This window comes from Austrofundulus limnaeus, unplaced genomic scaffold (assembly GCF_001266775.1).
Source record: "Austrofundulus limnaeus strain Quisiro unplaced genomic scaffold, Austrofundulus_limnaeus-1.0 Scaffold9, whole genome shotgun sequence".
In the NCBI taxonomy this organism is placed as follows: Eukaryota; Metazoa; Chordata; class Actinopteri; order Cyprinodontiformes; family Rivulidae; genus Austrofundulus; species Austrofundulus limnaeus.
The window spans coordinates 267,365-294,346 of record NW_013952411.1 but is presented as its reverse complement, the minus strand read 5'-3'; the positions used below and the strand labels follow the sequence as shown (position 1 = coordinate 294,346).

Here is a 26,982-nt window from a genome sequence, read left to right as displayed (position 1 = left end):
CAGGAAATAAGTAGGAATTTGACAAACTGCATTAGTATTTGTAGCAGCTATCTGGCCTCAGTGCTGACATTTAGGGAACACTTTATTTGATATGCATGTGTTGTGAGAGAACATGAGATAAGAGACGTAAAAAGAAGAAGAAGAAGAAGAAGCACTAAAAGGCTTTAAAAGCAGATGAAAAACAAGCTTTGAGGGACTGGGAACTATCAGGCACAGAGAAGTGACAGAAACGTTTTCTTCTTCTCGGCTCTCTGCTCCGAGGCTCCTCTTTGAATCCTGGCACTCTGCTGGTGTTTGTCGGCGCCTTCTCGTTGCCCACGATGCAGTTGCCGTCAGCTCTACAAATATGTAAAGAGCAACCAGTGTGACGGGATTCATGCAGGGAATGCTGATAGACTCACAGTCCAAACACACACCAGTCACGTCAACATGCAAGTCTTTCAGAAAGAAAATACAGACAATTTTTTCAAACATTTTAATTAACTTTTTTTCTTCTTCACAACRGATACAATGCTTGACAAAATGTACATGAAAAGAATGAAGTTATTCCGTTTAACATAATGCCACACTGCTGTCCTGGTGTTGCCTTTAAAAGAGGTGTTTAAGGTCTGCAAAAYATCGCACAAAAAATAATGCATGCAAGCTTTAAAGAAAGCTTTGTTTGCTTTAAATTAAAAAAAGTACACATAGTATACATTGTGTTTATTATGGATCTGTGTTCATATCAGGATATTGTTTTACTAAGAAAGAAAAACAAAGAAAGTCTAATAGTCTAGGGCTGATTTTTTTCTTCTACTTTAAAAGCAATAGATCTTTAAAATTGGAATGTGGAAAGACTGTAAACAATTAACATCTTACCTGTTGTAGATAGCTCTTTAAACAACCACAATTTGGACAAATAGAGTTCAAGTGGAGCCAAAGTGGAAGTGGATGGGTGCCTCCTGAAAACAACTTTTTTTTAAATAGTAGCAGAATTTTGTAAAATTGCTGCCAGTCTCAGTGATTTGACAAATAAGTTGCAAAAAAATAATAATAATAAAAAAAAAAAAAAACCGCAGCCAAAGTTTTTGCAGGAGTGCACATTTTTAATCACACCGCTCCTGCAAGAATGTTAAAAAACCCAGAAAGCTGCATCATTTAAAAGTGAGATCTCTATGCAGCCCGGYAACTTTTCTTTTGCTATCAGACCCTCTTGGATCGCAAGGGAATTGAGAAACCCTCGCAAACATTTTGCAAATGCCATTTTCAGTTTGGCACCAATGGCTGCAGCCAAATGAGATACTAGTTTTAGTCGATCACCTGTCAGAATTAAATTCTATTCCTCCAAACAAAGGTCACTGCAAGTGCCATCTACAGTAGGTAAAATATTAATCTAACTCTCATGGAAAAGGAAGAGAAATATTGCTTTAATTTTAAACCAAGCAGCTGCTTTTTTATGACAAGTGAAACTATCAGAGACCATCTGCCTGAGTAACCAATCAGGAAAGATTTACCCTCAAAAATGAAGCTGGAGATGCATAAAAAGCCTTGAACAAATGCAGTTTAAGAAAAAAAATCTATATTTTTTTCTCTTAAAAACCCCTAAATTTTAATGATCTTTATAACATCCAATTTTAAGGYGGAGAGAAACTGAAGTGTTGGTTTATGAAAAAGAAAAAAGGCTTAAAAACATTTTAATGCTGCTTTATTCAGGCTGTGCAGCACATCATTAAGAAATCACTCCCAGCTTTTGTAAATATATTGTGTATGTGTGACATGCAATCAGTTYCACCACAACTTCAAGATAATAATGTTTTAGAGTTTGTGACGTTGCAGCTCGCTCTCATCCCCAAGTCGTCTGCAGTCCTGGGAAATATCTGACTCAGCGCCAGCGTTCCAGTGAAGCAGTACTATAATGTACCACGTCATTTATTAACACTTTGCTTCATTCAGTGTTTGGTTAATTGCACTGAAGCTAACAGGTTAAGTTCAGGAACCCAAAACTTACTTATTTAAGTACAAATCTTGGCCACATTAAAATTTCGCTGCTTCATCTTTAACCACATTGCAGATTAACATGAAAAACCCAACCTTTTGGCTTAAAAACCAACATTGAAGGATTTCGTTTGCATTRATTTATAAAGGTCCTTTGAAAAACACAATGCTGCTGGAGTGAGAACGATCGGAACAGAGATGATAATTTTCAATGACGTTCACAAACTGGCTGTGAAAAATCCAAAATCAATGCAAGTTAGAGCAAATTTTTATACACTTTACTAGCTACTTCATTTACTGTTCTTTTACAGRTCTAAAATAACTAAGGCAACAGTTTGAATAAATAAAATAAGACACGAGAGCTGCTGAAAGACAAAAAGATGGCCTTTTTTTAAATAAAGAAAAAGCACCAGATCAGATTAAAGCAGACAAAACAGATAGATGCAAGACACATTAATGGTGAGACACAAAGATGCAAAATGTCTGCGAGGAATTTCCACCAACTCCTCTCGTTTTGCCCTCTGCTGCTGRGATCTCACCAACGGGCCACTTGGCTCGTGTAGTCCTCCGTGGTGGTCGACAAGTCACTGTCCGCTTCCTTCTGGGAGCCTCCTTCTCTGGTCCCGCTGGCCCTGCGTTTGGATGGCCACGGCCTGCCCTGCTCCCTCAACCAGCGTCTCTCTTCGCGCCTCTTCAAGCGCACCTCCTGGTGCTCCCTCTGGCGGGAGAACTGGAACCGCTGGAGGAACAGGTCCTTGGCGTATTCGTACAGCTGCACGTCCAGGAAGTTGAGCTTCTCGATGCACCTGCGCACGGCCTCGCTCAGGTCCACGTTGGCCGCCCGCGTGCTGTTGATCTGCGTGAAGGCGGCGATAAAGCGCAGGCTGAACGTCCGCTCGAACAGGTACTGCGTCTTGCGCTGGAACTCGGTCAGCCCGTAGAAGGCCATGTTCTTCAAGTTGCTCATGGCGCTGCTCAGGAGGATGTGGTTGCGCTGGCTCTCGTTCATGGAGGACAGGTTGTAGCAGCCCACCAGGCTCAGGTCGGCCAGCATGCGGACCTGGCGGTTGTTGGCCAGGTTGGACGGGCAGTTCATGAAGTCTTCCAGGGGCACTCCGGACCAGTCGTCACCGCTGTAGCAGGTGGGCAGCTCRTCCTGGGTGGGCGAGCGTCCGTCGCACATGTGGAGGGCTGTCTTCCACGTGGCTCCTCTCTGGACGTGTTTCCACTCACTCAGGTAGCGGGAGACTGGGTCGCGCAGCATGGTGATGTAGTAGAAGTTCCTGCAGCCAAAACAACACACATTTAGAAAGTTGTGAGTGCATCTCCATCACTGAGGGGCTGCCCTGACAGATAGTGAGCTTTGTCTTCATGTGAGACTTTAAGGTTGAATCCTAAATGGAAAACTGAAAGTCTCACAAATGAGATTATTAGTTGCTCTTGGATTGTGAACACCAGAGCAGCGGATTTCCTAATCTGAACTATGACTGTTTCCATTGCACAGGTTGCTCTCACCTGCAGAACACAGAGTAACTGGGCATGAAGACATAGCTGTGATTCACAGCCATAGAGAAGGTGAGAAAAACCAAATCAGCTACATCTAAAACATTGTTAAACATTTAAGAGATTCTAACTGTTGTGCATCAAACCTGTGGCTTTTTAAACTTGGAGTCTCACTGGTTGCCCACAAGAAAGAAAATACATTAAAATAGCTTTTTAGTATTGACAAATGATCTTTTAGAAAAGAAAGAAAAACCAAAATGGAGGCATTCATTTTCAATCAAACCCAGAGATGTGTTTCTTATGTATAAGGAAATAAAAGACCACAAAACATATCTATCTTTTAGTCAGTCTAGACATTTTACCACTCATATGGAGAGAGTAGAGCTGTGAAGCAGGGGTAGGGGAGTTTTGTCTAGGCCCCCCGCTTTTGACTGCATGAATCTGGGGCAAACACTGGAAAAGAGGAATCTGACCTTAGAAAACATTTTAATAAGAAGGTATTCTTCTGAAACAAATTGAAACTGAAACTTTGGGGTGGGGCTTGATGAACATGGTGGTGAGATCACTTTTGATTGGTTGAGTATTTCAAGCCTTTTAGTTTCACCTTGGCGACACGGTGGCACAGTTAACTGTCGCCTCTCAGCGGATCCCGGCCGGGGGACCTGTCTGGGCGGAGTTTACATGTTCTATCTGTGCATGTGTGGGTTTTCTCCCACAGGCCAAAAACGCAAAGTTGTCTCTAAGTTGTCTCCATGTGACCCTGTGATGGACTTGTGACTTGTCCAAGGTGTACCCCGCCCCTCACACACTGACTGCTGGATATGGGCACCGATGACCCCCTGTGACCATGGAAGGAAAAACAGGAAAAACAGAGTAAAAGATAATGCATGGATGGGTAGTTTCACCTTTAATGAGTGTCAGCAGGCTGCTGCTGGTGAYACTCATTGCATTTGCAATGGTTTTGATTTTTGTCACATGTGGACTGGGGCGTAACAACACATGAATTTGCATCAATATATCAATTAAATGATTAATGATTTGATTACATCAAGGCAAAATGAAAACATTGATCCAGAWTGTCAGCATATGCTCGATGTGGATTGATATATGCCCATCTAACACAATCATAAATCATGACAGACTTGTCATAGAGAAACAACCAAACAAATCAATATAAGATTGTATTGTGATAAAAGCTTAATCTGGAACTCATCTCATACTCTTAATGCAGTTTAATAAACTCTTTTTGGGGRAAGGGGGTAAATGTATACAAATTCCTTGCATAATTAAAGGCAAAAATCACCTGTAATGCAGTGGAATTCAAAATGAAAATTTAAGACTTTGGAAAAGAGTTTCTCATTCAAACTAGTCCCTAACAAATAAATCAGAGTGAGATACCTTCTCTGTTTCAAAATCTGCCGTAAAAGACTTCTTCTGCTCCGATTATCTCTTGTCCCTGGACCACAACACCTGACATTGTGGCTGGTTGAGTAAACAACTCACAGGTGACACTAAATGTAATTTTTTGGTGTAGTGAAACCTGTGTGAACCTCAACGCCTCTCAAGATGTGACGACTGCACAAGAGCGTAAAGGCTGGAACTCTCTATGAGTCCAACGATGCCGTTTCTGTGAAATGTCTTCAAAACTTATTTTAGAAATTCAGATGCCTTCTGTTCAAACAACTCCGTTTCTACAGCAATTTTTAAATCAATCATTCTTTTTTTAATGCAACAATAAATACAGCATCCACTATAATGAATAAAATATCAGTTTCACAGTTGTTTAATAAAAACAACTTTCCTTGCCACAATTTTTTCCATATTTTGCAAGGTTTCTATATAGACTTTTTGTTAAGTTGTAAAATCTTAAAAATGTTTTTCATATTTTCGGAGTTGGTTTTGTCAGATACTTTTAATCCAAAAGCTGAGTTTTCAAAAATTCTGTCAGATGCTGAGTTAGTCATCCAAGAAATAATCATCSTGTCACTAAAACAGCGTAAAAATCCAACTCAAGACATTTTTAAATTACGTGGAAGTTGTTATTGTGCTTCAGGATTGACATCTCACGCAAACAGCCTCCCTGCGCATGAAAGCTGAAGGCATTTCTTGAGGGAACACAGAGTCTGGACAGGTGATGGCCAGGTAAACCTCCCCTAAGAGGGTGTCTTTTGTGCGTTCCATATAAATATTGAATGATGCAAGCACCCCAGAGAACAGTGTGAGTTGGTAAAGTGCGGTGCTGAGATCCCCCTGACTCTAAAGCTGCTCTGTGCAGCTTCAGAGCTTTCAACACAGCAAACATTCAGAGTCTTACCTAAGGATAAAAAATATCTTTATGTATAAAAAGTGCACACAGAGACTCTGCGGTTTTACGCTTGAGGATTTCATTCAGTGATAAAATATTCTCAAATGCAAAACTGAAAAAAAAAACTATCACAGATTTTACTTTGTGGATTCAAGCGCATTAAAAGGACTACTTTGGTCTTTTAAAAAAAAGCATTCCATAGAAAAGATGTGAACAATTTGCATCTTTTCTGCTCTTGATAGCTTTTGGAGCAACCTTACTTTGGAGAAGGGCTTAAATTTGGACAGATTGACTGAGATAACAGCTAGTCAGAGTGCAGCTAAAACCGAAGTTTTATGTGAAAAGTTTTGTACAATTACACTACACAGTAACTCCAGCTGAAAAAAAAATAGCTGAAAAATGCTATTAGGCGGCACCAGTAGGGGGTCATCCCTATATTTCCTGATACCTATGTTCCCCAGATCCGTATCCACATAGCAAAATTTGTCTAGCCCAGTTTCGGCCCACACAATGCAAACATGACACTCGGTCCGGATACAGGCCGCCCTTTGGTGGCCCAGATGTGGTTTTCCAGAGGTGGTCCATACATGGTCCAGCACCACATAAATCAAACTACAACTGGGTCAGTTAAGGCATGCTATCTTAAAAACAGTGCCAAACCACTTTTTATGCCAGATCTGGCCCACACCTGTCTGCTATGTGGGTATGTTCTCCTGGCAAATATTGAAAGTATTATAATTATATAATTATTAATTGTATAATTTTAACTTTAAAATTAAAATTCACTTTCAATATTATATACTACTGAAAGTCAAAAGAGACATGACTCCCTCTTCAAATGTTTTTGTAAAGCAAATGAAAAAAACAATCATAGTGCAGGAATTGAACAGACGCTGGCAAACAACCACAGAATTCTATGTAAAGAACCACAGAAAATACAGGTTTATAGAACATTTATTTGAAAGGCTAAAAAACAATTTAAACTGGAGTTGTTTGGAGACAAGAGGAGTTCAGTTTGGTAATATTTGAGCTAAACTTTAGCTTGTTAATCCAATCATAAATATCCACCAATACTAAATATTTATGCTTCAAAGTAGTTTATAAAATCAAAGTTTTGATACTTTGATAATTTAGTATTTTAGGTAATGTATATAATACATAGAAACACAGTGGAAAGAAACTAAACCATTGTAATCTCTTCTAAATCATACAAGGTGGGTGGGTACTACTTTTTATTCTACCTGTTTGACAGTCTGTAGATGTTACATGTTCAATAGTTTCATGTTTTCTTTAATAATTTATTTGAATTGTTTTATTATTTTACTTCATTTTTAAAATTGTTTAAAATGTCTTTTTCACATATTTTGAATGCTTATATCTGTTTTTTCTGCTGCATTAACTCAGCTATATTGTAAATGAGGACTCTACATCAACATACGTACTTCTGAAGTTAAAATGAATAAATAAAATGCTCTGGGGTCGGATTTATAAAGCTTGCGTACGCTCAAAAGGAACCCAGAAACTTGCGTAMGCCACTTTTCATGCCAAGGTTGTGATTTATAAAATCCAAACTTGACGTGAAAATGTGCAGTGCCTCATGCCAGCTCTGACCCATGCGTACGCTCATTTTGGAGACGGGAAGCTGCAACACAGATGGTGAAGTGAGGAATTAGAGCCACACTGTGTAATGATCACAGTCAGATATTTAATTTCACTACATAATCAGACYAAAATCTTTATCCAACTTTGTCATCAGCTTTCTTAACAGTATTATTTATGCTTCTGCTGCTGAGCCGTAAGGCCCTTTGAAATAAAAAAAACTTAAATCTTAAATGTAAGTTCACACATCTCCATCCATCTCCTTCCTCCTCAGAYGACCCTGACCTACAGGTCCCTCCCCGACAAGAGACATTTCAACAGAATGACAGCAAAAGTCACGCTTTGGGTACTCGCACAAGGCATGCCCCTCGCCAGTGTGGATGTTATAAAAGTTCACTTTTTAAAGTCCGTATTTCTGACGCGCATGTGGCTGTGGGGATGTTAGCGGGTGAGGAGAGCTGAAGATAACAGAGCAGGCAGGAGGGGGAGGATGGGTGAGAAGAGTGGTGAACCTATTTCTAACTTAATTTTATTTATTGTTTTTATCGTCCTGCAGGCCCTGAGAGAAAATTAATTTGAAGATGTTTTTGATAAAATCATTAGATTACTCTAAATGTTTTTAAACCTGCAAAATGAGGGAAAATCTGTGTCAATTACAGACATTCTGCTCACGTGAGCAGTTGTCAGTCAGCACCTGTCATTCTCCAGACGCACGACAGAGCGTGTCTGAACCAATCGCTTCTTTTGACATTGATCAGCTGACTGATTTAAATACATCTTAACATTCATGAGGTACTTTGCATTGACTGTTTATGGTTGAATGTGGGCGTGTAGAGGGTAGAACCTGAGGCGGGACCTTGTGCGCAGTTTCTGAGGTGCAGCTGTGATCTATGAATGAAAGGTGTGCAGAAACATGCGTACGTGCGGTTTTATAAATCCGAATGATTTTTGTTTGGCGTACGTACGTCATTTTCTCCTTTTGGCCGTACGTTCACTTTTAGTATGGTTTCCACGCAATCCTTTATAAATCTGACCCCTGATGTTTTGTATTCTTTATGAAGCTGTGATTTGAAATACACTATTTTTTTATATTTACCAGACACATTAGGTGTATTTGTGCAATGTATCAGTATCGGATCTGTATCGCCAATACCAGCCTGAGTATCAGAATCAGAAAGGAAATCTGTGTTACTGTACATCACAAGTAAAGTCAGTTTCTGTAAAATGAGGTCATTAAAAACTCTCCACAACAGATAAAACATTAGCAGTTCAAAATGATTTCCACTTCAAAAGATCTGAACAATAATTTTTTTATGATGCTCTTAATCACTTCTCCTAATGCTTTGAAATTTTCACAGCTTTTTGAAATTTCCTGGAACTACATGGTTTTTTTGCGTCAAAGAAAAGTAGCCAGTCATTTTCAAAAAAAATATGCTTTTGAGTCTCATTAATGTTGTAAAGATGCTTCGTTTAGGTGGACTAAAGCACAAAAAGACAAAAAAGAAAAAGTCTCAAATTTGTCCCAACAGGAATGRCATTGAAATGTGCTCCGGTGCGATTCAGACAACAGGCTGTGATTACAGCTCAGCCAGCAGTAGCTGCATCCTGGCACTTGCTCGTGGAGTTGGTTGGCTGCAGATCCATCCTTGTTAAACCGGGGACATAAACACGGGCGATGTTCGAGAGCACTCGACAGCCCAAAGGTCAGACGTATGCGCCATCAGTGTCAAAATACATCAGGATCAGAGAGTCTATGGAGCTGTCTCGAGGAGGCTTTCCCTGAGTGACAAGGATAGCTGCTGAAGGGGGTTGGGAGGGGATACGTTGACAGGATCCTTTTACTTCTGGCCTCCGTTATCACCACCCCTGCAGTCATTTCACACTCACTACGAAAGGCTGGAAGAAAAGTTCACACTGGCAGGGCTGCGCTCCAGTTTGTTCGAGATGAAGCGCAGCTTGTGTTATTTGGGAGGGCAGCGACAAAGGTCCTCTGCCAAGTTCCTGCAAGCTTTTTTTCATGTGACAAAGTCTGGAGCCCTGCTAGTTAATCACAGATCAATAATAGATAGGAGGCATTTTGCTGCTCATTCTGTCCCAGAATACACATCTCTAAGCAGCAGCACTGGAGCACAGCTAAACAGGAGCCATTAAACAGAGACGAGTGATGAATTTTAAAAGTATGGTTAAAAATAGAAAGTAAGGGTTGAAGATGGAAGAATTAACCGAAGCTCAGAATTCAAACAGAAACATTTGATGGCTACGGAAGAAGTTTGATAAATACAAGCAAGTATGMTTGATTTGTTTTGGAAATTTGGAGCGACAGCTAAGCAATGGTTTGATTTTCTGTCAGGTGGAGAAGATAGTTAAGCTTTAGAGACAATTTAATGTAAAATTACAAGCATTACATCATTCTTTTGATGCAGTCCACTGATTTATTCCCCAGGTCATCTTTTATTTAAGTGCCCAACAAAAACAGGAAGACAAAAACGTCTAAAAACATGGTCCGATTTGAGATTATGTTCTGGTTTTGGTTTTCTTTTAGGTTTGTCAGATAAGCTCTGGTTTATTTGTCCCTGGTTAGGGTGTTTTAGGATGTTTTGGATTCCTTAGTTTTAATCATTATTGAAGGCAATAATGTATGTCTGTCTGTAGTAAATACAAAATGGCCACCACAGCTTGATAAATTTAGCAAAAATTGGCTCCAAATCAGATAATTTTTACAAACGTGAAGCTAAATCTTGGAGTCGTCGCTGAGAGTTATTCCCAACACATAGTCCAAGTGTGACAAACTTGTCTTTGCATAAATCTTTAGTTTTAATTATTGGCGTCAACCTTGTTTGTCTCATGAACCACGAGATTTTTAGTCAAACTCAGAAATAAATGACTGGATGTACAGCTAAAACTCATCAACTTTTACATTCTACTCAATTCAAGATGACCACCACAGAAATCTCACTAAAAACAGATATAACTCAATTTTACCAATGCTGAGCCAAAATTAGCTGTGGTTGTTGCTGACAGTCATCCGCAACACGTACTTTGAGTGCTAACAGCTCCARTGAAATCTCATAAAGGATTATGGAGAAATTCACTTTCAAGGTTTGACCAACTCTGTCATCACAACCTTTTCTTTGTTTAAAACTCTGGCATGAAAAGAAGTGGGTGATGTGTTTTCCTTCAAAGAATAGGCTTCCCGAAAGCTGTCTTGTATTTAAACACTGGAATTTTCCTGGAATATCTCTTAAATCTATGCAACATGAAGAAAAGGAGGAAGACCCATATTTTATGCCTAGCAAAAAGTCAGTGTAGGAAACAACTGTCTACTAATAACCTGTAATTAGCTCTAATGATACCATCTCAGCCACTTCTTCTCTTTGATTACAGAGTGCTAAAAGTAAAACTGCCCCTTCAGCCTGAGCTCCTGCTGCTCTGACGGAGACAAACTATATTCATACATCAAGACAGCCATGGTGGGTGTTAGATTGTTGCGGCAGGTGCTCGAGGGTGCACTAGGACAAGCAAAAACAATATATACTGGAGAACTCATCAAAAAGTTGTTCAGAGGAGAGGCTGGCACAGGGAGAAGTAAATAAGTAAAGACAGAGCAAGTCCCAGAACAACAAAGGGACTGACTGATGTTGGGATGTAGTGTGTTACACGCCAGAAAAACATGGAGGATGAAGCAGCTGGAGCCTGTTTACTGTGTTTTCTGACTGACAAACTCAAAAAAATTACTATGAGCCAGTCATTTTCATCGATACTGAAATCAAATTTGATATCCAAGTGGATGATTGTCATCGCAAACGTGCTCCAAGCGCTAACAAATTGCTTGATGGCAATTATACAAAGCATTAGTTTCAAGACTACATCAGGTATCAGCTTTCAACATAAGATGACGATAGTTCAAATTTCACTCACTCACCAAATTAAATACTGAACACATGCCAAGTTAAATTGTTTTATCTTTTAAAATCAACAAATAGTATATTATGAAGGTATACACTGAAAACCAGACTTTAACCTGAACTTTTTCTGAGATCATAATTTAAACTTCTATTATCCTTATTTTTTTTACTATTTACACACTGAGCAGGAGTTTGTCTTGATTGCATCATTTGATATCACAAAATATCCTCTGTATCACATAACATCCATATGGTAAAGCAGGCTGAGATACCCAYAGAACCAATTACCTTCATAAATGTGAGTAACCAGGGAATATTATACAGCCTAAATAAATCGTACTCTGATAAAAAAGTTATAAAATAATTTTTGGTCCATTTGTGGCACCCCCTAGTTGGACAATGCCCTTAGCATTTGCCTGAACTGCCTATGCCACATGTCAATCCTGGTACAAAGGATGGAACAAACCTTTAAAAATGGCTATCAAGAAAATAATTGCTATGCAAAAAAATAAACAGCGAGATAAAGTCACTACAGAACCTTTTTTTTTTCTTTTTTTGCAATTTTATTTACAAGTCCAGGAAGCTTCTAGTGTCTTTCAGAGAAAAGGCTCAGTTTAATGAAGGGAAACCAAAAACACTCTGTAGATTTCCCAACATTACTCATATTTAATGTTTCTGAAAGGCGCTTTTAAGAAGACTCATAAGATGAATCRCTCRTTGCTCAATACTTCCGGAAATGTGYCATTGTTTAGTTGTTTTAAACAGCATTTCTTCTTAGAGAASCGTAAACTTGCAGGCATTACAGTAAGAAAAGACTTGTGATGCATGACTGGTGGGTGAGAATTGGCTTAAAGTTAATAATAATATAACAGTATTCTTCTAAATGAATGACAGTCATGTGCAATATTCAGCATCATCACTCAAGAGGGAAAACATCAAGGAGAATGTTTCCAGGAGAAGTCTCCTGAAGACACAGTAACCCAATTAAATGGAGCATTTCTGTAATTTAACACCTCGCTTGACTCCTGCCCTTTTCTCAGCTCTGCTTCCTCTTAATATCTCTCAGACAGCAGAGTTCCCCCCGGATCCATAACCTTTTCTTAAAGGTTGTCACATTAATCACGCTGCTGATTTACTCGTCAACGTCTCCTYGTGTCTTTTGTGTTCTGTCTCTTGTTGTGCGGCATGTCGTCGCTCGGCTGCTCTCTGTTTGAAGAACTCCGTGTGGTCGATCACGACTTCCTTCATTCTCTGCGTCGTCGTTTTTCTTCCAGGTACTCGTGATTCAGGGGGAATCCTTGTCATGACAAACACCAATGAGTTTCAAAGKCAACATAGTGCCAATCTGGTTCTGCTAGTGAGAACAATTTCAAATACTTACAGGTATTTTCAGGATTCTACTAATAAAACATCCAAAATCTTGCGAGGAGACCAATTAGGAAAATATGAATGGATAACATATTTGACCTTGCAACCTATTTAAGGACAGTGATATTATTTAMTGGTGGTGAAATTTTGTGAAAAAGTTTACTTTTATAAATGAGCAATAAACATTTGATAATACAGTTAAGCTGTAAACAACAATAAATAAAAAAAGACGTTACTGGCTCCTGTCTTGTCAGAAGTGATGTTTTATAAAAACTTCTTAAGACTTTATAACATGTTTATTATAAGATAATATCACATTTTTGATTATGTCCTGATGCATCTCAGTAATCCAGGTAAAAAATCAAAAGGAAAAAATTTGTATAGGTCTTCTRGACGGGTTCTTCTCCAATGAAACGTTTCGTCTCTCTTCCAAGAGACTTCTTCAGTCTGAGAGTTTCAGGCAAAATTCAGACTTTTGAGTCCTGCCTCCAGGTGACTGATACTCACATCACATCGTTCGCACCTAATTAATACCTATTGTTAACAGGGGGTGGAGTGATACTGCCAATGGCAGCGCTGTAGGCAGTACACGCACACACACACACACACTCACACATACATATTTATTATTATTATTATTTTTATTTTTACCTCAAATACTGTGTCAACAGTGCCTTGGAGAGACTTACCTCCAAACAAAAAAACAACAATTTAAAAACCAGGATAGGAAAGGGCAGCTATCTTGGCATAAATAAATCAGTGGTGCTGGCTCCTACCAGATCATACCTTTCCCAGTTACCCTGTCCCAAACCTGGTCTATCAAGCTCAGGACTCAGGGGTTAAGTGTTGTACATGCAGTTAACAGACCTAAAAAGCTAACCTGTTGGTGTTTGTCCTCTGTTACTTTAACATGATCCGAGCAGCAAACCTGATCAAAGATCACGTCAGCTCCTTGCACTCAACTACTGGCTTTAGTGGGAATATGAGTACGCCAGTGGCACTGCCCTCAGCGAAATACATCAGATCTCAGGGAGATGTCCCAAGAGCTCACACACTCACACACACTCACACACACACACACACACACAGTATGAACATAATTTCCTTACTAACAGGACTTCGATTGTGTGATGTGTTTTGGAGTTGAGGGCAGTTTATATATACCACAGAAACAATTTATTGTAGGAAAAATAATAATGAGCAGGACGGTAATCATGATTAAATCCTCTTTCAATTCAAAACAATTTCAGCTGAAGGTTAAATGTCTGAAAAGGCCCACAATATTGTGATTTGCCACTTATAAYTCTTCTGTTAGAGAGAGAGAAATTACTTATAGTTGTCACATGACGTTTAAAATTCCAGCCTTGGGAAAAAAAACGAGAAAAGAAAGAAAGGAGTTTAAGGTAATCTTCTGCAATCCTTTATTGGATTTTATCAACCTCCCTGCTGTGGTCCCAGGGACAAATGTTGTCAGGCTTTCATGTTTATCTTTACTTTAGATTAGAGAACAGCTCACTTTGAGCTCCTCTGATAGATTATTTCCAAAACCTACAAAACATGATTTTATCTGCCTTCTTTTTGCCCGCCACACAAATAGTGCAATTACAAATGCATGTAACAAGTTTTGAAAAACCCAGCAGCCATTAAGCTTCACAAAGAGCTTGTAATTCTTAGTTTTTTTAGTAAAACTTGAAATTTAAAATTTATTGAATCYCGTTCTATTTCATCTGTGTAGTTTAACAGAATGTAAGCTTTAAAACTTTGCGGGCAGGTGTTATAGGCATTACTGGGATGGCCACATTTACAACCTTCTCATATCATCAAACTAATGTAAAGAGGGAAAAAAWTAAAAGAGATGCTGAGAGCAGACATGGCTAAATGTTCATTTGGGTTCAGTTCAGCAGAAAATGTTGTCCTTAAATTTTTTTTAGCAATTGTTAAGTATTTAAAATTCCAAAGTAGCTATCCTTGAAGAAATGCATAACTTGCTTTTTGTGTTAAGTTTAACTGTGACGGCCTTATTGAATCAAGTTGACTCTATATCTGTTGTGTACTCCCAAAAGTTACTTTCTGAATTTCAATAAAAGTCTGTCTACTGGTTCATGAGATATTTTGCTAACAAGATATCCCTCATTAATGTCTGACTCTAACATCAGTATTGTGCATCAAACTGCATTTGAACAGCACTAAAYACAGTGTGCATCAAAAACACTTCTGTATTAATTTTCTGAAGATATAGCTTTTTGTTTTTGTTCATTTTTTGGCCAAAAGTGAAAATGAATTGTTTATCAGAATCCTTTTCAATAAAAAGGTTTGTTTGTTGGAGTTTATTATAGAGACTGTTTTGCAGGACACTGCATGGTGAGTTTATTTTTTTATTTGTTTGTCACGATCATATGAGTTTGGACCCAGGAACGCAGACTGAACACAAAGGAGATCACATAAAAAAATTAAAATAAAATAAAACATTTTTTAACAAAAACAAAATACTGTCATGGCAGCTTAAACTTATAAAAGCTGAAGATCAGATGCAGAAAGGCACAAAATGACTTGAGGAAGGAGAGTGGCAATAAAGTTCATGGTCATATGGATCGGGGCTAATGATTGTGGAAACACCTGACATGATGACGAATGGGGACAGGTGAGAGTGGGTGGGGCAGGAGCGGAAGGAGAAAAAAAAAACAAACGATGGCAAACACTGGGAAATGTCAGAAACATGAAGACAAATAAACTGAACACAAATAAAATACAGAAAACACAGGCAAGAAGAGTCAAATGTAAAAAATAAACCTCAAAAACAGGAAATGGTAGATTTTAGAGTTGATTGGATGTGCTGTGGTCACTAAGTTAATGATGGTTTGAATCATTCACAAGACAAGCCTGGTATAATGTTGCATTATAATCACCTAATTAAACATTACACTCACAGGAAGGCTGTGACAAACAGCTGTTTCATCATCATGTCTACAGGTTAAAATCTTGAGCCTTTGCTCTGACTGTGAAGTCACAAATCATTAGAGCAGATTTCTCCCATGGTGAGTCTATTATTAGATATTTAGGCTCATCAAAAGATGCAAAAATGCACCCCAAATAGCTTTGAACTAATAATAAATTTGTTAAGAAACCTAAATACAATATAAGAAAAATAAAAATAAAAAAACTTCAAGCTGCAGATCTTTGAATTACTGACGGATGGATACACACACACAAACACTACTGTATCTGTGTGTGACTCTGATTAGATGCACCGAGGTGTCAACACAGAGTTCAGAATCCAGGTTTAAAGATTTTAATGTCAGTGCAGCTTGACACAGCACAGGTATGGTATGATATCTGAATAAGAAGAAGTTTGAAGATATCCAGATTTCTTCTGCGTACCATTAGAGGGAGCTTGCACACCATCGATGATACGTGTGGCACCATTTCAGAACCATGTCTGAAGACTGTTCTTAAAAGAAAAGAGGCTATGACWAACCAACAAACTATTTTTAGATATTAAAAGCATGCTTCTAGAAATACTACAGTAAAAAAGCCCCCCGGGCCTTGTTTATACTTGATGAGAAGAGCTGCAGTTGTGTCAGTCTGATGTAGTGACGTAGTGAAAACTGCGTCTTTTATTTTATTGTATCATCCCTGAGACCTCAAGCTCTTAGTTTCTTACATGGTATGCACCAAGACTTGTGTAATTGGTCAGAACGTTGTGTCTGTGTTTGGTGGAGAAAATACAGACATCTTTACAAAAGTTCCAGCTAAACTTAGAAAGATAGCGAAAGAACTCGTGAAAGGAGAAAGAACTGTTGTGAACGGAGGAGACAGTGTGGAGACACAGGCGGCTCTGTGTTGAGAAGGAGTGAGTGCACCTCAGCTTGACAACCTAGAGACATGATTCTGCACCGTCTGTTGAAAATAGTGGACGTGTTCGTGACAAATTCTAGTGTTTCCCCTAGAGTATTGGCCTTGGGAAGAGGGGCTTTCTGAACACAAAATGATGATCAACTACAGAAATATTTATTCAGAGTGTGCACCTTTTAACAATAAAAGTACAGCACATGAAAATGTCTGCAATTTAATTTGCATAAGTTATACCATGGTATGGTATGTTTAGTCATAAACCATTTTTAAATATCTGGAACATAGGTGGTGAAGCATAYTTTATGTTCAAATGGCCTGCCATACAAGTGAGCTTCTGTATGTTGCTGAAAATAATCCGCTGCTCACCCACAGATGAGGCTTGTTGAATTAGCAAGATGGGCTGAAGTGCAAGAAAGCGTCCAAATCCTATTTTTCATCTACGTTGATGAGAATAAAAAAGTTTTTCCTCGTACAACGTGAAAAATACAACTATGGTTGCATGTGCGATGTACAACAGGAGGCAGAAATAATAAGGATTTATCATCTGCAACGCAATATTTCACTTATATATGAGAAAATACTGAAACTTGTGGTTAAAAAACAGTCAAAATGTATTACAATTCCTCAACTTTATGAAATGTGTGTGTGTGTGTGTGTGTGTGNGGTTGATTCTTAGGAGGGTGGGCCGCCCTTATTATATAAAAGCTCCTCCTCCAACTCCATCATCGAAAATAAACATTGCCAATCTCGCTGTTGCCATGTAGTTTATATGGTGAGAAGGCTTAACGGAACTTCTGAATCTGTTTCTTTGAGTATAAAATGTCCATGTGAAAAAGAACATGTCACCATGTCAGCGAGATCAGATGTCTTATAGTTTATATTGAAATTAGTATAAAGTGAAAACTATGGTCATGGGTGAGTTCAGCTTTGCAGCCAGAAGACATGCATCACCCTCCATGTTGAGAACAGTAAGATTGAAGATACTCCTTCATTCTTACTGATCACTGGTTAGCAGAATTAGCAGCAGCACTTGCATTTGTATCCCTAGACTTATTTCATTAGAACCAAGGTTTTTAAACTATGSTACAAGTACCACTTGTGATAATCAGGATCCCTGTAGTGCAACTCTAAAGAAATTTAAACTGTGGAGTAAAGCTAAAAAATAGAGAGAACCAAAAAGACAAGTGGTTGAAGCACATTTATATTGGCTCCAAATAAAACAGTTTGCAACAAAACTGCAATGAAGAGAACTCCTGTGGGAACTCAGCAGAGATTACTGTAGCTGCTCAAGGAACCACTGGACCAGCAGTCAAGCAGGACCTGCTAACACCAAAAAGTGCAAAAGAGCAAGAAATTTTGATTCAAGTTATTTTGTTTGTTTTAGGGCAGAAAAGGAGCCAAGAGCGCAATGTAGTGCTGTTCTAAGCAATTAATATGTCAAATATTCAAAGGACATGCAAATAACTACCAAGAGTGTTTTCTCTACGAATTAACTCAGTTTGGAAATATAAGGTTTGATTTTGACTGAACTGAGCAAATTTTTAGATTAAGCAGGGCCCAGACCAAACTAAATGGCTTCAGTCACAAAAAAATTGCAGTTTAATTTTGTATTCCACAGTAATTAATGTAGAATGCTCTGGTTATTCGCAAACTTAAATAAGAAAAGCAGCACCTCTAGCGATTTTGATACAGCCTGAGGCATTTTCAGCCAGAATATCGTCAGATTTCTGATGAATAACAAAACTGACAGCGATGTAAAAGCCCAAAAAATAGCATTTGAATAAACTACAATACATTTCTTGAGATTGAAGCTGTTGTAAGGTGACAGCAATCCACTTTGTTCCTGACTGCACTCAGACCAGAATTTGTTTTTCAATGAAGTCAGAATTAATATCTTTCTTTCAAGCTTTCTACAACAAATACAATTTTGTTTATATCCTTTCCACAGAAATCTAAATCAAACTATCTGAAAATTACCAACAAGGGTCTTGATAGTTTTTTAGTGTATTTCTACCTGTTAGCAGCTGACTTGCTAACTCAAACTTCAATCTGTAGTCCGAAGCAGTTATCAAACTTTTTGGATCTGGGGACTCCTTACAAGTGTGAAACATTTCCAGGAACGCTCTCATAAACCCCATGCTGATTTAAAAATAATTTATTTTAACCCCCAAACACCATGGGGGTATTATGTTTTGTTTGGTTTAGTATGTGTATGTTTGATTTACTAATGTATTGTTCCCCAGATGCATTTTAAAAATAAAAACCAAATTAGCAAATTATTGAAATTTTTTGAGGACCCCCAAGACATGGCTCGCGAACTCCTGGGAGTCCTGGGACCCCAGTTTAAGAACCTCTGTGCTAGAGGACATTAATGTGTACGTCAGAGCCTTACTGGATCGACTCAAGGCGCTGACTCAGCGATGCATGAAGCTGGTGCTATCGCGGCAATAGAGGACAGAATGGGTGCAGCTCCTGAATGGTAAAGTGATGTTAGCAGATTCATTGCTAACATGAGCTAATGCTCAAAGCACCGCTCACTACTCCAACTCCTGACTCGCTGCAGGGGCGTGTCTGAGAAAGAAGCTTTTATACTTGAACCGAGAGCTGCATGTGATGTAAGCATGTACAATCTTAACCAACAGGAAAATTCAACTGCAGTAGGACAGCACCAAGACAATTTGAGACAAAATATGGCAGAATGAAACAAATTTACACAAAATGTCAAAATTAACATATAAATATTAAAATAATATCCTTTAAGCACAATTTAGACACATTATCTGCAAAAAATGTTTTGGGTTTAGTTACTCTTTAAGGATTCGGGTTAATTTAGACCATAGATTTGTGGGACCTGATGGTTCACACGGCAAGATTTCAAAATTTTCGGCCTATTTTCCAAACCAGAAGAACCCAACACATGACGGTAAAGAATCGTAAATATAACAGTGTTGGTCCTACAGTGTTTTGAGTACAGCCACACAGCAAAGACAACACACCAAAGATGAACAGATTTCTCTCACATTCAGCTAAGATGTAAAATCTTACCGAGTTCAAACATGATTTTATAGTAAATAAACATGACAGACAAGGAAGAAGCAATGGCGGTAGTTTGTACTGTATGTCTTGATGTCCACCAGGCTTTCTAGTGTGTCATGGCAGTTGTTTGGTCTTCTGTATTTTTGTATTTCCCTTTGAGTTTCCATCACTTTGCTTTCTGATTGGCTACATGACACATTTAACAGGCTGCATGCTCGTTTGTCCTTGGGGAATACCACACATGCTGGAATAAAGGGCCAAGACAATCCAGCATGTTGAAAATTCCCAAATTTGGATCGAAGCGGTCTCAGTGTCCCTCTGAGCTGACTAAATCACTCTTTACACACCACACATGGTCTCATGAGATTGTCTTCAGAGACACCGCGATAAAGGGGGCATTCTTAAAATTGTCAGAAAGGCAAAATCGGGCCAAAGATTGGCACATTTTCATTGCCATGTGAACCAGGCTTAGATCAGAAACCGACCAGTTCTAAAGTTCACTGATGAGCTTTTGCCACAAAGCAAGAAGGCGGGTAGATTATTTTGCCAGATCACACATCTTCACTGATCATCATAATTATCTATTTGCCACAAGAAAGCATTTTAGGCCACTGGATGAGAACCTGTTCCTAATTTTAATTTTGATGTAGCTGTCAAAGTGTAAAGGTAGTAGATGGAGCCAGTAGATGCTCTGGGAATATTTCCTCCTGGAAAATCCACAGTAAGTATTAATAAACTGACATTATGTTCTGTGCCAAAACTGTCACAAACCTGGCTGTGATCTCTGAGATGTTCCTTCCATCACATGGGACTCGTCTTTTGCGGGATGCAGGTGTCTAGACGTCATTTGATCAAAAGGGGGTAGAGCGGTGTATATTTTTTGCGACGCACTTTTATCCCCACCCTTCCTTTGGAAATCATTTGCATTTCGTTCATTATATTGGAGATATTTTCTGGCAGAGCGTTGTGCTTGGCCTCATCACGCGGTCGTCAGTGTGGATCCTAATGCCCGCGGCCGCCAATGTACCGAGGAACATTTAGCCGTCTGTTTGACATTCATAGTCTCGCAAGGCTTTCATTTGCACAAAAATCACTGCATATGAAGGCAATTTAGCTCTCTCATTAAAAAGACATAAACGCCTCAGAAGCTAATGGCATCTCGCATTAAAAGAGTAAGGCTTTGGAGTTCTGAGATTACATCTCAAGATCGTCACGCACATGAAAGTGTGAGGGCTGGTACCAGAGCCCTCCTGTTTACTTTCATTTCATTATAAATCACTGTGATTCAAGAATATGCTGTCATAGAGCTGCTCATCAGTGAAGTCCTGATTCTCTCAGACATTAAAAGTCTGTTTAATTAAATAACTACATCTCTGTGCTCGCTGTACTTACAGAATGAGACATGCATACTGGTAATAGGCTGTAATGTGTTTTAGTGATTTCTTTCTGTAGGAAGTGAGGGCAATAACAACTAAGAAGTTAACAAATCTGCGATTGTGATTTTAATTAAACAGAAATGAGAATGCTGCTTTTTTTCTTATCAACACTGCCTATAAAATCTGTTACAGGAGATAATGTGATGCAGTTCAAGCCCTGCAAAGAATTATCGAGGCAAGCATTTTTCGCTGCCCAAGTAAAAGCTTTAACAAGTTAATCTGAGTATATTAAAGTTCAGTTCTTCTGCATTGTGGTTCTGCAGAAAGTTTACAGTTGTGAGCAGGACTGTGGCTCATTAGGACAAATGAAAACCTCTGGTTCTTTGACAGTTCTTTGATTTAAGTCACCATGAGGTTTGCTATCGGCCGAGCGAGGGGATGCAAACTGATGACCTTTATTCATTTATGTTCAGAGCAGTGATTTCACATATCCCGCCAACAACAAAGACAGTCACACTTTGCTGTACGACCTGGAGCAAACAAAGACGCTTGGCTTCATAAGATCAATACGGTAGTCTTGTTTCAGTTGTTTCAGGCAGACTTTCGGGTGGAATYATCTGACGACCTCTTGTCTTCACTGATGTCTTTGGTCCGTCAGCACCGAGAGCATTATTCAGAAAGCAAGGTCTCCAACATGCATATGTATTTCTGCGCTGTCCCGGTTCCCTCAGACAAGATGAGAATGAGACCGGAGACATGCATTATTTGTAACTGATACCACTCCTTAATGGTGTCTGCGCTCCCCCTGGAAGCCCATAATGGACCATTTTTGAGGTTCTCTGCATCGTACTCAGCTTTTTGATGGTGACAGAATGGGGACAGTGAGTGTCACCTGGGAAGAAACAAGAAGAACGATGGGACCTTTCATTTACTTGTCAGAAAGCTGGCATTGAAAGCACTTGACACGGCATGCACACATGTGCCCATACAAGGAGAAGCAGACACAACAAAGGACAAAAAAATACCCTTCAAACTAAACATGGTTTCATTTTGAGCTTTTAAAGTGGCGGAAACAATAGATAAAAGCAAACATGTCAAACGTATAATAAATTTAGTTGCTCGTATTTCTGATTATCAAAGACTCTTAAATGCTATTTAAAGGGGRAGGGGTTTTTACATTTCAAAGTCTGTTTACAGTTCTCGGGGAATACGGCAGCATATATGTGAAAAAGTTCCCTAAGTACTTTTTTTTTGGAGCTAAACGACAAGCTTGAAAACGAACAAGTTTGGAGGGTGGTGTCAGGAAGAAGAGCTTTTAGTAGACCTTTAAAGCCTGCCTTAGAGTTGTGCTCCGGGCAAACAGCTTTACTTCACTCGGATTTCACATTTGAAACTCCAAACTTTAAGTTGAGTTGCTAAAAGAAGTCAAACATTAAAAACCAAATATTTTAATATTTATGAAATGGTGAAATATTTCAAGCTTTAAACTGGATCTGTTATGTTTAGTGAGGCTGAAAATTATTGACTGTTGTCAAACTTGGTCCTAATTTTTTACACCACATTTATTTTTTCTTTATAATTACAGAATATACATAATTTACACTGCATTCATTAGCACAATTTTTTTTATCACCCTCTTCCATTATGGTTAGCAATTATGTGTCAGTGTTCATCTGTCTGTTACCAAAAGATCTCATGAACCCCTGGAGATGTTCACACAGCTAACTGACATTAGTAAACACAACAATATATATAACTCAGTCATTTTAAAAGACGTTGAGCTCCAGTTTGGTGTGGTAGTTGCTGAGATTCATCCCCAGCACATACTTTGGGGCTAACAGATTGTGCAGGATCTTTGTTTAAAGCTTTGGCATGAAACATGGCTGTAACAGTTGGTGGAAAAAAGCAGAAACTACAAAACAAAAACCCTAGAAAACACAGAGGGGCATGGAGAAGGTACGAAGCATAAACAATGCCAGACTACAGATGGACTGTCAGAGTGAGGTTAAAAAGGCTGGGGCTGATTAGATAATAGGAAACAGGTGGCTTGATGGTAACAGGGAACAGGTAGAGGAGGGCGTGGCAGAGTAGAAGAGCAGAAACTATGGAAAAGTACTGGACAAATAAACTGGTGGTACAGGGGAATACAGGAACAGAATTAAACACAAATAGCACAAAACACAGAATATAAACATGAAACAATTTGGAACAACCCCAACAATAACCCAAAAAATAACCAAAACATACGATGGCTTAAAAAAAGAAAAAATTGTATAGGTCTTCTGGACGGGTTCTTCTCTGATGAAATGCTTCTTTTCGCAACGTTTTGTTGCTTTGTTTCCCCRATGTATAACTGGTCACAGTCCTCCTGGCAATTAACAGCATATACAACATTGCTCTTTTTGTGCCGGGGAACCGGATCTGTGGGGTTTCAAACCCCAAAACACATTACGGCAAAGGCTGGTTCACCCCAAAGATCCGGTGCCCCGGCACAAACAGAGAATGTTGTATATGCTGTTAATTGCCAGGAGGACTGCGACCAGTTATACATSGGGGAAACAAAGCAGCCACTGTTCAAAAGAATGTCCCAACACAGACGAGCTACRTCTAATGGCCAGAACTCTGCAGTTTTCACTCATTTACAGGCCAGCGGTCACTCTTTCAGAGATGAGGATGTTCTCATTCTTGATAGAGAGGAACGTTGGTTTGAGAGAGGAGTAAAAGAAGCCATTTTTGTGAAGAAAGACCGTCCATAATTAAACAGAGGTGGAGGCCTCCGTTTTCAGTTGTCCCCCTCCTACAGTGAGGCTATTGCCAGTATCACTCCACCCCTGTTAACAATAGGTGTTAATTAGGTGTGGTGTCAACGATAGCCATGTGATGTATCATTCACATGCAAGCAGTACTTAAAAGCCTGAATTTTGCCTGAAACTCTCAGACTGAACAAGCCTCTTGGAGGAGAGACGAAACGTTTCATTAGAGAAGAACCCGTCCAGAGGACCTATACAATTTTTTTCTTTTTGATTTTTTACCTGGATTACTGAGATGCATCAGGACATACGATGGTTTGTGATATGCATTCCTTCCAAAAATCCTACTTTTGTTTTTTATGGCTTAGTGCCAGACCAAGGCCCTGTTCAGACTTGAGACTAATGAATTCTGGGGAATCAGATTACAAGTKTACAGCTTCACACCTGACATAAAAGTCCTACTGAGTGATCAGATCTGAGGTTACGTGTTCTTCAAGTAGCCACATAATAGTCAACTGAATAACAACTAGGACATCAACAGGTCCATTGAAGTTTCATTCATTACTTTCATTGCCATTTATTTACACAACAACTCTTGGGTGTTGTGCTCTTATGCAATCTAGCAAACTTGAGATGAGAAAAGCAAAAGGAAAAAAAAACAATTTGTGATATTACTCAGWGCCAATCAGTGGTAATTACCTTGAACTCAGCACCCCTAAAAATAAGAAAGTATCATAACTATTTTGTAAAGAACTTTTATTCTCAAACCTTGGATTCACCAAAATATTGAATAAATTTGAAACTAGAAGCACTGGTAGAGCGCACACCTCTGCCAGTTACACAGTAACCTGTACCCGGTGTGGTTAACACACAAAAATCAGAGTTTTCTGTGGACTTGAACACATCACAGATGCATAGCTCGAGTCTCATCAGCTGTTCTGCTCGGTAAGAGCATTCACTGAATGAAGGAACATAGGAGTGGGTAAAGTAATCCATTCAGCAATGCAATGCAGTTAATTGTTTGCAATTTAAAATTGATACAAAAGATGGTCTGAATCAGCCAGTTTGAGCTTTGATCGGGAGCAATACGGAACAACTTTAATTGTTTCTGGCTGGACGGCTGTAATCGTGGGACGTGTCATGTGAGTTGGTCAAAACAAAACTTGAGGAGCTGAGACAAAATGGATACATGAATACAACAAAGAAAGACATAAATTTGTATGATCAAGACTATGCAGCCAACGCATGTTTAACATGTTTCCTTCCTCCTCCTAAAATGAAAGTTTTCTCCCTAAAACTATTTTCAGATTCTTACGTGAAAATCAGAAATTTTCAATTTTACATAGAGTTGTTTGAATGGCCAGTTTGTGTTGAGTTTAAAAAACAAGCTAACCACAAAATTATTAAGAACAATTGATTTGCCTCAGGCTCTTATGTAGAAGCAAATTCCCCACTACCTCGTTCATTCTGTCATGTACTGGTGGATTTTTGCACAGATTATCAGAGATTGGCAAGAGTATGTTATGATTTTATCTTATTACCACCACAAAAAATGTTTAAGGCTCAGGATTTTTCTTTTACTTCAGCCTTGAATTTGTCAGGTTTTGTGTTTTCACTCAATATTTAGAACAAGTATTATTGTTCTGGTACTTTATTTGCAGATGATTTATTTCTCTAAAAATTTAATGCACACCATTTCTATTTAAAAAGCAAGAAAATAAATATTTAAAAATGATCCACAGGGACTCTAATAAATTATTTGTTATCAGGAAGGATATCAAATCATTCAAAGAAATATTGAATCAAATTTAACCAAAATTTAATCAAATTGTGACCCAAAGAATTATAAATGAATTGAATTGTGAGGCTTTTAACAATACCCAGCCCTAACGGAACATGAATTCCGCTGTATGGATTGTTTGGAAGGAGTTTAGAAATATAATGGGCGAAAGAATAAAACTTGAGACCATTATTTTAGAAGGAAACCAGGTTTTTCATGGAGGAATATTATTGTTTTCATGAAAGACTGTCAGTTTAAGCTGCAGCCAATGCTGCATGTTTGTCTCTGGACTGTAGCTACACCTGGTTAACATTACAGTACACCTACTAGCCCACTGTGCGATTTTTAATATATATTTCAAGCTACTAATAAACATGATGGATGATCACATTGCTTTTGCTGGGCTAGGAGTGATTCCTATTACAATTTCATTTAAGCTGATGTTTTCCTAAAGGTTAGGCCACACTGTGTTTGTTAGACTGTGGCTAGAAAGGCCCGTTATTTAGTCTACTTTATGCCCACTTTATTTATTTGTATACTAAATCGGTCTGTGTTTCTTTACCTGTGAATAGAAAGGTGATTTATACTGTAAATATAATAGGCTCACTTCATGAATAATGAACTGAAACAGCAAAACTCTCACCCATGTAACATAAAGGTAAAAAATAAAGATACTGCAATTTCTAAGAATGATACAGGTTAAAGATATTTCACCATTTTACCTTGATAATAAACTGGTTTTAAATTGTTTTAATCCAATGAATTTAGTAAAATGTTCTTCAAATGACTGGAAAATGTATAGTTTTGAGTAAACCACTTCTAGGACTGGTTCACTCCACAGCTGCTCATTAACATTAATACATGTCTCATTGATGCTAGCTGATGTTGTCAGGTTTCATGTAGGCTTCTGACATTCTGTTTTAAATTCAATTTGTTGTTAACTGCTTTAGTTGGTCAAAACTATTTAATTTTGTATGTGAATATATGTAAATAAGAAGTAAGAATTATAAAATTGCATCAACAAATATCTTCCCTCCAATGCGAATACAAAAAACTTCACCACAGAAAATCAACTAATGTTGCACAAACTGCTGGCTGAGTGCTGTGTTTATGTATGCAAATGAAACATAACGCTGCTCAGATTCTAGTTCTGTGACTGAAACAGCACATTTTCCTTTTCAGGACCACAGCAACAGAGTACTTCAGTCCAGGGAATTAAATTATGGAATAATCTGGAAGATGACGTTAAAAATGCCAGATCATTGTGTATATTTAAGAAAATGATAAAGGTAAATTTGTTGGAGAAATATGTATGGGTATAAGGCATGAATTGTTACTCAAGAAGGAATTAAACCTTTATTGTCTTTCTTTAATTTTTTTGTACATTGTAAATTGAAGATTTTTTTTGATTGAATTTATTTATTTGAAAAAAAGGGGCAGAAATCATACATTTTTTCTTCTGCTACCTTTCATTTAATTTATGATTTTTTTGTTGTATGTTGAATTGATGTTGTTTTGTTTTAAATTAATAAGC

The 26,982-nt window shown here is 38.4% G+C and overlaps 1 protein-coding gene across 1 annotated transcript in view; it reads right to left on the bottom strand.

The window, feature by feature from the left end:
• Positions 1-461: 461 nt before the first annotated feature.
• hs6st3b (heparan sulfate 6-O-sulfotransferase 3b) overlaps positions 462-26,982 on the bottom strand; it is a 106,797-nt gene continuing 80,276 nt past the window's right edge. The window contains exon 2 of the mRNA XM_014001220.1: positions 462-3,257. Within this exon, the coding sequence (XP_013856674.1) occupies positions 2,510-3,257 (748 nt within the window). The 3' untranslated portion in view covers positions 462-2,509. The remainder of the gene's footprint in view (positions 3,258-26,982) is intronic.